Source organism: Pipra filicauda, unplaced genomic scaffold (assembly GCF_003945595.2).
Source record: "Pipra filicauda isolate LSUMZ 115617 unplaced genomic scaffold, ASM394559v2 scaffold29_size4552773_pilon, whole genome shotgun sequence".
Classification (NCBI taxonomy): domain Eukaryota; kingdom Metazoa; phylum Chordata; class Aves; order Passeriformes; family Pipridae; genus Pipra; species Pipra filicauda.
In genome coordinates, this window is record NW_024104420.1 from 607309 (window position 1) to 622831 (window position 15523).

At 37.3% G+C, this 15523-nt stretch overlaps 1 protein-coding gene across 1 annotated transcript in view; it reads right to left on the bottom strand.

The window, feature by feature from the left end:
• Positions 1-15523, bottom strand: part of DTWD2 (DTW domain containing 2) — a 77876-nt gene that overhangs the window by 30720 nt on the left and 31633 nt on the right. The window contains exons 3-4 of the mRNA XM_027729631.2: positions 15368-15462; positions 2180-2369 (exon numbers count right to left, since the gene is read on the bottom strand). Of these exons, the coding sequence (XP_027585432.1) occupies positions 2180-2369; positions 15368-15462 (285 nt within the window). The remainder of the gene's footprint in view (positions 1-2179; positions 2370-15367; positions 15463-15523) is intronic.

Sequence of the window (15523 nt, forward strand, 5' to 3'; positions counted from 1 at the left end):
TCTGAACTTTTTCAGAAAGCAAGTCTGTGACTCACCCAGTGCCAAACTATATCTGATATTTCACTTTTGCAAAGTCTTAAACCCTGTACAGAGGTTTACACTGCAGGGAGGGAAGGCACATGGTACTCTGTTAACAATTTCCATCTGCAAGACAGATTCTCAGGGCTGTCCGGTAGTTACATGGTTTTATCCATGTTCATGTACAGAGATTTATAGCTTAACATTGCTACACCTCGTTTGCTCCTATAGCCATGAAATTTTGTACAAAACAGGATACAAAAAACAGTTATGGGCAAATTAAGTGTCTATAAAATCCTATGTAGATGTGATTCCTACCTAATCTTTCTGGTGTAATAAACTCCCATGGTAGGAATACATTTGTTTGTAAACAGGAAATGCTTTTTCATTTGCCGTAGTAGACAAATACATTTGAATATCTTGATGAAATCTCCTGTAAATAGTAAAGGAAATCTAAAGTAAAGTAATAAACTGGGGTTTATGAGTTTTTTAAAGTATTTATTATTTATATATTTAATAGCTGTATTAAACAAGGTTTCATGCACCATAGTTAATACTACTGCTCACTTTCCCAAGAGTTTTTGGAGTAGCGTCTTACTTTACTTCCATTACATTATTTTTACTTGTTCTATCACTTCAAAGTCTTTTTCAGTTTCATTTTGCATTAGGCAGGATTTCATAATTTTAAAAGCATCATTTGTATGTAAAATGATACATAATTTTGCTGTCCATTATTTTAATAAAATAAACATTTTAACAGCCTCAGAGATACTAATTACATTTTATACTCCACTACAAGGCCTAAAAATATTTTAGGTAGGTAAAATGCCAAAATACTAATGGTTTTAGACCACACCCCTTTGACTTTCAGCAAATGCTCAGACCACATGAGCATTTATGTAGCTAGGTTCATTCAGACAGTACTTAACAGCACCGGTTTAAGTAACCTTTTTACCAGGATCATAACAACACATTGATACTGAGATTTAAGTAAGAGACTAGTTTAAACCAATTGCTTCAAAACTGTCTCGAAGACATATCCATAATCAGGAAAACAGCCCTCTCAAGTGCAACACAGCTATAATTTTAGGACTCCAAGTGTCAACACTTGAAAATGGAATTAAACACTGGAGTCTCTTCAAACTTGACAGTTATCACCTTCAATATTTGACTACTATCTCATCTAGCTCTGCAATACTTCTTGTCTTTTCTCCATGGTGAAGAGAAGGCTCAGGGGGATTTCATCACAGTATTACAGTACTTTAAGGGTATCTACAAAGAGTAGAGAGATTCTCACTTCACAAGGAGCCTCAAGGAAAGGACAAGTGGCAGCTGGCACAAGTTGCACTGGTAGGAGTTTCATCTAAATATAAATTATTTTTTTACAGTGAGAACAATCAAATGCTGGAACAACCTCCTCAGAGCGGTGATGGAGTACCCATCGTTGGACAAAGTGGTGCACAATCTCATTCAGGCTTCCCTTCCCACAAAAGGGTGGAGCAGATGATCCTCTGAGATTGCTTCCAACCTAGGCCATTCTATGGTTCTGCAGTTATGGTCCAGGAGTTCCCATGTCAAAGAAAATACCATAGCATAAAGACAAGCAATCCTAGTCTTATGGAAATACTTAAGAAATAGACACAAAATTATTGTTCATACAACCCAGAGGGCAGTATTTGCCAACCATTTGCCAAGAGAGAAAGTTTTTAGTATGGTGGAGACCACACATTGGGGAAGAGTGTGACATTTTTGTAAGAAGCTACAAAATTCTACTTTCAGTTTTCCTATTACTGCAATGCAAAATACTTATGCAGGGGAAAAGAAATGCTTATTTCAATCAAGAAATGTTATTTCAATCTGTACGTTCTAACATCTTAAACAACATGCTACAATTTTCTACACAAATCAGTTTTCAATTTGCAAAACAATGATTCCCTATGAAGTAAGATACACTGACTCAGAACAAATTTCAAGTGGGGAAGTGAAAACCCTCAATATTTACAATCATCTTTCTTACAGTCTTACAGATTGCTTTATATAATTGTTGAAGCTGTCATTCTATTGTCAGCTGGCTACAGCCTCAAAAAACCACTCCCTTCGGGCTGATCAAAGCAAGCATCTATCAGACAAAATTAATTTTATTTTACATTTTTTAACTCACCTGCTTGGGAAGACGGAAGAGAGAATTTTTGTAAAATATATCTTTAGCCTGGCTCCATGTTCCATCAATGATGATCATAACAGATGAACTAGGAGACATCACTGCAACTTCTTCCAAATTGGTTGCTTCAGCTCCAGGATATAAAATTAGAGTATTGGGATTCCTGCACACAGTTGCTAATTCAGGATACCTTCCATGCACAGAAACAAAAAATTAAAATAATTATTGAAAGTTTTCATGACAGACACATACTTGCAGATACTCTAAGTTACTAGCTCCCACTCATTTTCCCCAAATTTTACTTAAAATGTTCCTTTCTCAGCTACCACTTTCTTTTTCCAACAACTCAGAAGTTGCTGGTTCTCTCTCCTGTGAAGAGGGAAAAAACACACAAAAGTAATCAATGAAACCTTGAAAAAGCAATATATCAGGAATATTTTCCAGCACTTTAATCACTAAGTCTAACGCCTATTACAACCAAAGATGTTTTGAATTGTTTACAAAAATTTAACATGTATCTAGCAAAATTTGTTCAAGCACTTGCCATGCTGATGGCAAACTCATTGAAGCCACCAAATTTCAAGTGGAGATTGAGAAGTTGAATTTCTAAAAAAGTACTTTTCTTCCTACAGATCAGAGGTTGACTTTTAAAGAATTTAAAATTCCGTATCAGCCAGGGCAAAAAAGAGAGAGAACATTGCCACATGAGAAATAAAACAGTCTTAAACAGTCTGTTTCCCCTGAGGGACAATGTGAACTTACTTCTTAATTTAGGTACTGTACTTCAGTGTATTTCCAGACTGTAGGCTTTAGAATTACTTTGTTTTCAAGCTACTTCACAAACAACTTTTTTCATTCAAAGAGTGGATCACAAAGAATTTCAAATACAAAAATTGTCCTATGTTAACTTAAAAGGCATGAAGACAATCAACTAAGCACAGTCTTCATTTACTTTGTTACACGTATTCATGCACTATTAAAAACACTTATCCAAACCTTCATGTAGATTTGTTATGATTAAGACTCGGAAGCCATGAACTCCATCCTTAAGTAACAATCTCAAAAGAATATAGCAAATCTCTGATGAAATTAGGAATATACACAATTCACTCATACATATGTAACAAGAAAAAAGATATGTAACATTCCACCCTTAGCCAAAGCGATCATTTGACTGAGCTCTTAATTGTGAGTGGGAGGGGGAAGAAGAATACAGCATGAGTTTTTCTTTCAGAAATATTATTCTCTATATAAATATATATAGGTATGTATATATATGCCATATACATAAACTGAGGACCCCTGGTGGTCTAGTGGTTAGGATGCTCTCACTGCCGTGACCCAGGTTCAATTCCTGGTCAGGGAACTCCCCCGGGCAGATGGAGCTCGTCAGCCCTGTAAGGCCATCCATCTAAGAGAAGGTCACTCTAAACAAACCTACGTCCTGAGGACCTCGCTGCCACCGTCCAAGCTCGCTCGGCCCCGGCAGATGAACCTCAGGATTAAAGGGTGGGCTCAGTTCAGCACACACTGTGTCTCACCTAAAAAATCCACTGCACAGGCTCGAAGGGTAATGACCTTTCCCAAATCTTCGTTCGCAAAGACTGGCCATGATACATAAACTATATAAACTACAAGAGTTTATAATAGTTTTTAGTTGATGTCATCTGAAAGGACCTGATAATGAACGTGACTTAGTTGCCTGTAAAGGCATGATTTAGATTTCTTAATTAGTGTTAAGTGAGTACTAAGCAATACAAACCCTGAGATTAGCTCAGTTGGTTAGAGCACAGTGCTAATAACGCCAAGGTTGTGGGTTTGATTCCCACAGGGGCCATTCACTTACAAGTTGGATTCAATGGTCCTTGAGGGTCCCTTCCAACTTGGAATATTCTGTGATTATGTGAAAAATAATTACTAAAATGTGATTTAAGTGATGGAAGTGACACTTGGTAGGAATTAAAAGGACTTTAAATTATATGTGCTAGATGTTAAAGAAAAAGAGCTTACTTGAAAAATACACTCAGTTAAAAGGAAGTTTTATTTTCTCTGAAGCCTGCAAGGCAGAGCAAGATTTGTTCTTTTCTCTGTGTGTCTCCAAGTAAAAACTAAGGAACAAAAGATTAAAGTGGGGCCATATGAAGAATCAGATGGCTTGGATTTTTCTTTTCTAACCAAGACAACAGAATTTTAGAAACAAAAGCTATTCACAGAATTGATGGGCAATACTACAAATAAGTATGAAAGGAAAAAACAAATCAGAAAACAAAATACAGCAAAGCAATGAGAACTTTTTCCATATCCTGAACACTTCACTGATGGCATAAACTGTATGAAATAGAAAAAGTATAAGCAAACATGAACACAGATCCAACAGGGACTCTCTAAGACACTAAAGATGGCTATGAAAGTATAGCACAAGACTAAATGAGTACTACGAGAACCACCACACTGGTCTGCAATCCAGAGAAAGAATTAGTAATAAATAAAATTAGCAATAAGTAGAATCTCAAAAATCATATTTCACAGTCGACTTTTTCAATGGAATAATGTGGGCAACACCAGCAGCATCAACCCACAAGTCAGCTCATACATTAGAATACAGACCACCTCAAAAAGTCCTCTGCTGCAATTAAAATGCAATGTTCTTTCCTATACACACAAAAAAACCCCCCCACAAAATTCTGCAGAAAGTCCACTAGCAAAAACAAGAGAGATGAAACTTATTCCGCACATCCATAGAGGACAAGAAAAGAAATAATAACTGCAGCAATAAAGATGCAAACTAAACAGGAACAAAACCTCTCAGGCTTTCTAATGGTAATAAGTTAAGTTCATATGTTCAAACAGATCTACAGAGAATTCTGCAGACTCTTCTGTAAGTGCTATTAATACCAGGCCTACTTGCAGCTGATCTCACTTTCGCAGGAGAGTAACTATTGGCATCTTGATTATCTTTTTATCCCTACTTCTCCAACTATGCTGCTACATATAGCAGCATTTGATGTATATATACATCAAATATACATAGCATCAGTTTGATGATACCAAACTGAGTGGGCAAGTGGACACCTTGGAAGAGAGCGTCATCTTGCAGAAAGACGTGGACAGGTTGAAAGAGTGGGCTAACAAGAACCACATGAAGTTCAACAGAGACAACTATAAGGTCTTGGACTTAGGAAAACATAATCCATGAGTGCAGCATGGGCTGGGATCTAGCTGGTTGGGGAGAAGCTCTGTGGAATGCAACCTGGAGGTCCTGGTGGACAACAAGTTTAGTCTGAGTGAACTGTCCTGCTGTGGCAGAGAAAGCCAACAGGATGTTGGCTGCATGAACACTAGCATAGATAGAGAAGTAATTATCTCACTCTACTCAGCACTTGTCAGGCTACACCTGGAATACTGTGTTCAGTTTTGGTTCTCACAATATAAAAAAGATGTGGACAGCCTGGAGAGGGTCTGGAGAAGGGACACAAAGAACCAGGAGACATGCCAGATGGGAAAAGGGCGATAGAACTGGGTTTTTTCTGCCTTGAGAAAGAAGGCCTAGGGGAGACCCAATCACTGTGTTTCAGTATTTAAATTGTGCCTACAAAAAAGATGAACACTCTCTTCTTACAAGGAGTCACATGGAAAAGATGAGGGGTACTACATACAAGTTACATGAGGAGAGATTCCAATTGGACAAAAGAGAAAAAAAAAATTGCAATAATCTCCCCAAGGAGTGGTGGATTCCCCGAAGTTGGATACTTTTAAGACTTGGCTGGGCCAAGGTGCTGGGCCATCTTGTCTAGACTGCTTTTGCCAGGAAAGTCTGGACCAGATGATCCTTGAGATCCCCTTCTACCTTGGTATTCTATAATTCTATGGTACATATATAATGAATATCAATGGCCAATGTTGCTCTTTAGCTGATCTTATTCTTAAAACACAATGATTTCAAGCAATTGAAGGAATATCCTCTATACTGACTATGCTTAAGAAATATCATCTGTTCATTTATCATAACATTTCCAGTACTTTCATTAGCAGTTTGCAGACTTTAGAAAATGCTGGAATTCCCAAGAGAAATCAATTTTTATCATTTACAGTTGAAGTAATCCAGTCTGAAGATAACTACTTTCTTTCTATAAATACAGCAACACAGAATTTCTCATCTGTTAGCCATCTTTCCATGACCAACAGTTAATGTAAAGTTCAAGAAGATGATATAATTTAAAAGACACGCCGTAATGTGCAACTATGGACTTGAACTCTTAAAAGAAATACTTGCAATATTTGCTTCTCATACAAAGCACTGTTCAGCTTTGGGTTTGGTATGCAGCAGGCATTGAAGGCCTTTATAATCCATTTAGTCTGATAACAATCTCTGCTAGAGTAGAACTATTCAGATGTTTCATTCATGCCTCAATTATATCCAACTGCTTTGTCATAGCAGATTTATACATTCTCATGATTGTACTTAAGACAAGTAGCATTTCATTATTTCTGGGATCCATGCTCTTGAGATCCGTAATTTAGACACTATCTTATCTCATAATCCCGTTTTTGTATCATAAACATTTTTATTACACATGCACAGTCAGTTGCTCTCAAACTCTCTAAGTGGTTTTAGTTCCACAGAGATGTATTAAACTTTGCCAAGGTGAAAGGCAAGCATTCAAATTTTAAAAATCCAACATTGCCATTTGGTAGCAAACAATACTAATATTAAAGAACAGATGCTAATTTATTATCTGTAGAAAACCATCACGTTAATGGGAACTTCTCAGTTTTTGTTGTCAGTTTTCCTATTTCACCTTAGTCATAAGAAGGTACCTTGGCCTTTCTCAATACTCCCATGCTTGGGAGAATGTAGGAATGCTGATTGCCATAATTCCCATAAGGTAGTAATTCCCATCAAGTAATAAAATGAATAAAAATAAAGGCAACTATCCTCTGTCATTTCCCCATTCAGAAAGATGCCCTTAGGATCAGGACTGAAGCATGAGAGATACCCAGCAAGAGATATCAACTGCTTTTTTATCTGCTTTTTTATCATTTATCTACTTTTTTGTAGATAAATGACATTTACTCTCTAATACACTCTGTATTTTTGTTCTTCACTTTTAAATATGTTAATTGTATACACAAATTATCTTTGGTCAAAAGATCAAACAATGACAGATATTTTTAAGGTTTTGAAACCTGTAATTTTATAACTAAATGTTTTAACATTTACTAGGGAAAGAGGTCATAAATACAGCTTATTAAATAACCCTTTTTATTCTATGAAAATATGTATATAAAAAACTTTTCTAGCAAAGGTTCTACTGAGTTCCCCTGTAAAAAAAGCATCATTACTACCACCTCCAAATAACATTCGCTTTTACAGCATAACATGGAAATAAAACAAAGGTGAGTTTGTACTGGTACCCTAGTGCTTGATATTACTGTGACAAGTGGAGCTGGCCTGCAACATTTAATAAACTACAATAAAAAGGAATAATAGGTAACAGTGGGTTGTTTTTATTGTCTTCTATTACTTCAATTTCAATTTACTTCTCCCTTCTCATATACTGTGCTTAAAGCAAAAATAGAACATAAGCTAGTAATAAAAGGAAAACTATTTCCTGCCTGTACTATCAAAGTACATACTTTTCTAGAAAAAATGGTTTTCAACCAATCTCAACATGTAAAAACCTGATTATTCCAACCAGTATGTCCACAATCATATTTGGCGACATTGGCAGATTAGTTTTGAAAATTAATGCAATGGCAAAGAGGGGAAGAGGGGAAGGAATTCCTAAAGTTACAGGTCCAGCTTGGTAGGAAATATATATATATATATACGCACACACATATATACGCACACACCTTAATTCTAGCTCGATGTATAACAAGAAAACAAAGCAGAGAATTTTACAGAGAAAAGAGTTCAGATCAAAACTTCTAAAAACAGCTAAAATATTGAAGCAAATTAGAAACCGAAGTGCAGGAAATAAACTACGTATTTGAAACAGCAGCAGCAATTATTGTATCTAGAAATGCTATATCACTTTAACATAAATAGCATCCATTACTGTTTCCCTGAAAAAGCTGCATGTTTTGCTTCAAGGAAGTAATGCACCTGTTTCTCATCTCTAATGGCCTAGTGTAATTAATTTCACTATTAACATAAAGCATTCACAAGAAATTATTTCCAAGTGAAACAAGGGGAATAAATTACTAATGCCAAGCAACTTCTACTTTTTACTCAAGGTGAAAAAAGAAAAAAAAAATTCAGTGCAAATTTTGGCACTAATTCACAAAGCTGTTGCTGAAATGGGCCCAGAGGCATCATCTTGCTAAGGCAAATTCGAACCTCCACATTATCTTACACAGCTGGTAAAGCACAGCTCCTGGTCACTACATTCACTTGCACAGTTCTTTAGCTGCATAGTGCAGAGAAATAGTGCAGCAATAGTGCACATTTGAAAACAAAAAGCCCATAATATCAAGTCTTTCTCTTCTACTTTCTATGCTTCACTGTGAAGCATAATCTTTAAGAACAGAAACATTAGGAGAAGGATCACGGAATCATAGAATTCTTTACATTTGAAAAGTCCTCAAAGACAATCAAGTCTAATTGGACACACTGCCAAGTCCACCACTAAACCATATCCCCAGGTTCCACACCTGCAGGTCTTCTAAGTACCTCCAGGAATGGTGACTCAACCACTTTCCCGGGCAGCCTGTTCCAGTGCCTGACCATCCTTTTGGTGAAGAAATTTTCCTAATACCCAATCAAAACCTCTCATGGAAGCACAGCTTGAGGCCATTTCCTCTTATTCTGTCTGTTCATTGTTACATGGGAGAAGAAACCAACACCCATCTCAGTACAACCTCTTTTCAGGAAGTTGTAGAGAGCAAGAACATCTCCCCTTATATATCACACGCTGTGTTGGGTTCATGCCAAGGTTTTGGTAGAGAGTAAGCTGCAAGTGTCTCCTGTGGATATGCCTGGAAGTGAGCTGCAGCCCATAGACAGCACGCAAACTAAGGTAGAGGAAAAGTATGAGGAGGAAGGAGTGGCAGAAAGCAACTGCTATGTACTGACTGCAAAGCTGAAGGCTATAGTATTCAAAGGAAAAATAGCCAGAAAGTGTGTTATCCACATTATATGGAGGAATGTGAAATTTGATATGGTAAAGTACAGTCTCGGATGTAAAACAACACATGTTCAGTTAGCCAGCATTAATTACTCTCATACACAGAACCAAGAGAAGCTGTGACAAGCCAATGATCTCTGGTCATTGTTGACTGAGATAAGCAGAAAAAAATGTGCAAATTTAGTTTGATAACACAATGACAGCAAAGCACATGAAAAAAGCTTACCTGAATAAATAGCTTTAAATTTTTTGTTAAGTGGCAAGATTTGATACAGTAAGAATTTTTGATACAGTAAGAATTTGATACAGTAAGAATTTTTCTTTCTCAACGAGCACTAGAAAGTGTCATACCTACTGTATGTAACTACCATAAACAACTTTATAAAATCAACAGAAATAAGTTACATTTTATTACTCCAAAACTGAAGTTACAAATTTTTCCAAGTGCTCCAATTAATTTCAGATCCAAACTACTGAACTGTAGCAGAGGTCACAACTATACTGAGATATCACAGAATCACAGGATATTTTGAGTTGGAAAGGACCCACAAGGATCACTGAGTCCAACTCCTGGCCCTGCACAGGACACTCCAAGAATCACACCAGGTGCTGAGAGCGTTGTCCAAACGCTTCTTGAACTCTAACAGGCTTGAGAGCCTCTTCCACTGCTCAATCACCTTCTAGGTGAAAAACTTTCTCCTGATATCCAACCCAGACCTCCCCTGACTCAACTTCATGCTGTTTCCCTGAGTCCTGTCACTGGTCACAAGAGTGAAGAGATTGGTACCTGCCCTTCCACATCCTCCTGAGGATGCTGAAGACCACAATGAGGTCACCCCTCAGTCTCCTCTTCTCCAGGCTGAATACACCAAGTGACCTCAGCTGTTCCTCATATGGCTTCCCCTCAAGGCTCTTCACCATCTTTGTTGCCCCCCTTTGGACACTCTCTAATGGCTTAATGTCTCTTCTATATTGCAGTGCCCAAATTGCCACAATATTCAAGGTGAGGTAGCCCCAGTGCAGAGCAGAGTGGGACAATTCCCTCCATCAACTGGCTGGCGATGCTTTTCCTGATGCCCCCCAGGACACAGTTGGCCCTCCTGGCTGCCAGGGCACTGCTGACCCATATTCAACTTGCCATCGACCAGGACCCCCAGGTCCCTTTCCACAGCAATGCTCTCCGGCCTCTCATTCCCTAGTCTATACACACAGCCAGGGCTGTCCCATCCCAGGTGCAGAATCTGACACTTGACTCCAGAGACTCCAGAGAGCAATGCAGATAAATTTGTAACTGCCCTCTCTCTGTCCTAAATAATGGGGTGGTGGATGCAGAGATATTTGCATCTGTTTTCCTTTAAGTGATCACACATTAGAATGCATAATTTAATCACAGCATCCGGAATTACCAAAGTGTGAATATTTGCAAGGAGGAAAGGTCTGAAAATAAGATTACCTTTTCAGAAAAATAAAATAAACAAAATAAAATAAGGCAAAACCACTTTCATTTTTTACTTTGTGACCAAACAGTCACAAAGTAAAAAATGCAACTCAAAAGCAATAGTGCCAAGGTTGTTTATAAAACTATGATATCAAATTAAAATAATTCAAATTTTTTACAGGTTAGACTTCAGAAATAGTTGCTATTGCTGTTCAATATGTGCCCAAAATTCCTGTTGAGTGGAACAGTATTATTATTCAAAATCAGTTGCCTACAAAATTTTATTAGTAGCCTAAAAAGAACATCATATTTTATTCATGAATATGAGACTAAAGTTGTTTTTTGCCCTAACATTTCCATAATGAATAGCAAAACTACTGCTGAAATATGCTGCAATTATGAGATACAATCCTAAGAACAATGCTAGGAAAAGGCATTAGCACACTTCTTTCCCCTGCCCTGATTCCTTCCACTTTTTTGAAATTTCTATTTATAGCAAGAATCTTAATAGACATCCTTCAAACGTAAATGCTTCTGTAACTGCAGTTTCAGAAAACCATACTGCAAGCGTCTATCCATCAATATAAATTACATCTTAACTCTGTATCCAGGAAAGAATAATTATCCAGACAAATTAAGACAACAAATACCCCAGCCACCCTTCTATCCTCCCCAAAACCTTTTAATAACTGCCCCTGCTCATGTATAGTAACAATTACACTCCATTTTAAGTGAAGGAAAGAAAACAGCAAATATTAAGAACTCACAAAAAGGTTATTTTTACAATACCACCACTTACATTGTGTAAGTATGTCCGGGTTTTGTCTGTGGTAATGTTAACTTTCCTCCCAGTGGGTGGTATGGGGCTGTATGTTGGATTTGTGCTGAACATAGGGTTGATAACATAGAGATGTTTTTGCTATTGCTGAGCAGAGTTTACACTTACATAAGCATATAAGCAGAGCTTATATGATTTTCATACTGCCACGCTGGCAAGAAAGGTGGGAGGTTGGAAGGAGACACAGCTGGGACAGGTGATCCAAAATGATCCAATGGATATTCCAGACCATATGACATCATGCTCAGTCTATAGAGCTGGAGGGAAGAAGGAGGAAGGAGAGATCTGGAGTGATGGTGTTTGTCTTCCCAAGTAACTGTTACACATAATGGGGCCCTGCTCTCCTGGAGAGGCAGAACACCCGCCTGCCCATAGGAAGCAGTGAATCAGATCTTTGTTTTTCTTTGCTTGTGTGCACACAGCCTTTTCTTTCCCCATTAGACTGTCACTATCTCAATCCAAGAGTTTTCTGGCTTTCAGCCCTCTGATTCTCTCCCGATCCTGCTGGTGGGGGAAGTAAAGGAGTGGTTGCCTGGGGCTTGGCGTTGGCTGGGGTAAACAACAACAAAGTACTTATGCCAAACTTTGGTTTTAGCTTAATCATTTTGGCACATCAAAGATTCATCCAAGTATCTGATACTAATGTAATCAATACCAAAAAAAAGTCACTCTTTTCAGTACTTGGGAAAAAAAAATCCAATTAACCAACAGAACTGGTCTTTTATTTCAGAAAAGCCATCTGATGAGCCAAGTCACCATGCAAACATTGCATATTTTCAGTAGAATTAAAATGTCAGCTTACAGGAAGAATGGACAAGACTGGGAAAGATGACATATTAGCTCTTAAAAAATTAATCACTTCTCATCTTTACCATTTCTTTATCAATTATATGTTGAAGATATCAACTTCTGGAAAGACTTCTAAAAGTTGGTTCTTTAGCTTTTCTGCAATATAGGTCAATCAAGAATAAGGTAAATTTAATCTACATAATTTGTTTATCGGCTTCAACCACAAGAAAAGGTGTACCCAAGGAGGAACTGAGTAGAGGAAATGATTAAAAAACAAGGGGGGGGAAAAAAAGTGCTTTATGTTTACTCTTTCATCCAAACATAAGTTTAATAAAAAATAAAATTTTGATTTTCAGTCTTACTGTCATAAACATCAGAGGTCCAAATGTTAAGCTTTCATTCAAATCATGACATTTATTCTAGAGGATGCAATTCTGTGTGGAGCTCCTCATAAAATCCCTCTGTGCTCCTCATACATTTTGGATGCTGATGACAAAGCATAGGAAAAATAACCAAGACACACTTGAAAAACAAACTTGCCTTCTCCTTCAAAAGAGGGGCACTGAAGACTAAAGAGTTGCCTAGCTGAGATGGTACGTACATTTTCCCCTGAAAGCAACCTCCTCTGACAGCTACAGATTCACAACAGTCAGTCTGCCAGTTGGCACACCACTGTTGGAGCTGCTGCGATGGAGACCAAAAACAATCAGCTGCTGTGTACAGCTTAGTTTCCACTCAAATCCATAATGACAATTAATTCTGTTCACAAAGGCTGCCTTGAAGTGTTCTAAGTTTACAGATCTGTTGCCAAGAGCTGCTGGATCCCATGATAATACAAGTATGTGCACAACCATTCTATTCTGATATTTTACAAAAATATGGGCAACCATCAAGGTCATCACTTTCACAGGTCTGCTGCATGGTAGGGCTTCTACATGTACATGGAGAAACAATGCGTGCACCACGTTACCCCTCCACCTGCAGGCACTGCTCGCATGCAAGATCAGCGCAAGCAGAGATTCTGAGTTATACTGATTTATTCCCTTCCAAACCATGCACTTATGGTGGAAGCAGCAAATGACATAAACACTATCACACACTGTCAGGAAAAAAAAAACAGCAAAAGTACGGCCTTAATGTGCTTCAAAACAATGATACTTCTAAAATGTATCAACAGGCATTCTTTAACAATTTATTTCTTCAAAGTAACTAAGAACAGGGGGCAAGGTTGATCAAGCTGCTTGTACAGCACCTACCAAATTGCTTACACACAGCATGGCTTTTAAGAAATCTAGAAGACAAACAAGTCCTGTTTAGTTTAATGTGTCGTAAAACATCAGCTGGACCACTGCAATTTATGAGGCTTTAAAAATCCCATTAGCAGAGATTTTCACCCTAAGAGAAGAGCAGGGACCAGTACAGCCCTTCCCATTTACATTAAAACATTGACATGTTTCTACCCATCTGCAGATGCCTGTTGCATTGCTGTTATAAAGAAGGAATATTGATTAACACATTGACAGACTGTATTTATGGCTAAGAAAAAAAGTATGTAGAAATAACACACTGCAAAGCTGGAAAATAATTTTTCACCTCTTCTCATCTTTCCTCTTTCCAAAAAGGTGATCACAAACTCAGTGACTGAGCACTCTCAATTTTACCAGTCTCACATCGACAGAGCAAAGTAGGCATAGTGCAGATGCTTAAAGTGGAACCATGACTATCACCTAAGTAGTTTTAGCACTCCATATGGGTAAGACAAATCACCAAAATTCATATTAACCCAAGGAAAACTTTTGCTTCTTTCACCATCTCCAGTGTGTTTTTATGGAAAAAAAATTAATAGGAACTAAGTAATTATGAATCAATTTAAACTATTTTGAGGTTGAGATGTCCTACAAGCAGTTTTGGCCTAAAGAGGATCCTTTAGGTTAGAGAAATATCCCTGTATTCAAACTTTAAGAAGCTTTAATACTGTAATTGTCTCTTCTTCAAAAAAAAAAAAAAAAAAGGGAGATTTACTAGAAGCAGACTGTACTGACAGCATTCCACCCTGTGCATATCAGTTTGAAAAGTTGCTTCATTTTCAGGTTTTAACAGGAAGACAGTATAACTTCCCTGTAGTCTGGAACTTTTCAGCTAATTATTAGAGTTAGTATCATAGAAGACTAAAAAAAAAAAGCAATGTATTTCTAATGTTTTCTAATTAGTATACAGGCAGCACAAACATGTGGAAGCACCATTCTGAATTATCTTCCACAACATTTTTGTTCACTGAACTCTACAGAAAGTTTTCTCCAAGGATTAAACTCAATTTTAGAATCAATTTCCTTCAATTTCCTTCATGATTTCTATTTGCTTTACTGAAAACGTATGTAGTAAAATTTCACTGGCATTTGTACCAAGAATTGGTTTCTAAGACTTAGCTTCATCTAATGAAGATTAAAGATGTTACATGGGAGAGCAATATTTTCCAAGGTCTCAGAATATTAGAAGAAAAAATAATTAAAAAAGCTCCAAGAGCTATACTTTCTTATAATTAATTTTAGAGAAAGAGGAAAGAATTTGAAAAAACTACATTCACTAAGAGTTTTTTACCACGGGGTTGTCAAATTCCCACACTTGAGTAAAAACTATTAGTTTTACTTCAGCGACACCAAATGGTTAGTCAGACAAAGCAAATCAAAGAAAGAACCAAACAGAATAGCAAGACAAACCTAGTACCAGGTAAGAACAGAACTGCAAACAGCCAAGAGTTTGACAGTAGCCACTCGAACCTTCAAGAGTATAAAACTGAGATCATAAATACTACAACCTAGAGGAAGAATATCAAGTGTTTCTGACTACCTTGGGAAATCAGAAGCTTGTATCAAAAGTGAATATGCACACTTGAAATAAAAATTAGGAGCACTGTTGGTTGTTAATAAAGACATTGAAAAAAATACCTCTATAGTTTACAGAGAATCAGAAAATGCGCAGACAATCCTGCTCACCTGTCTTCACTAAAACGTCGACCAACCAAAATTTTACATTTGTCTGGAGGGAGACAAGCTGCTAGCAAAGGCACTGTCCTTAACACTCGACTTTCCTGTAAAAAAAGAAAATTTACTTTTGAATCAAATCAAGGAAGGCTTCTATGAATGCTTAAA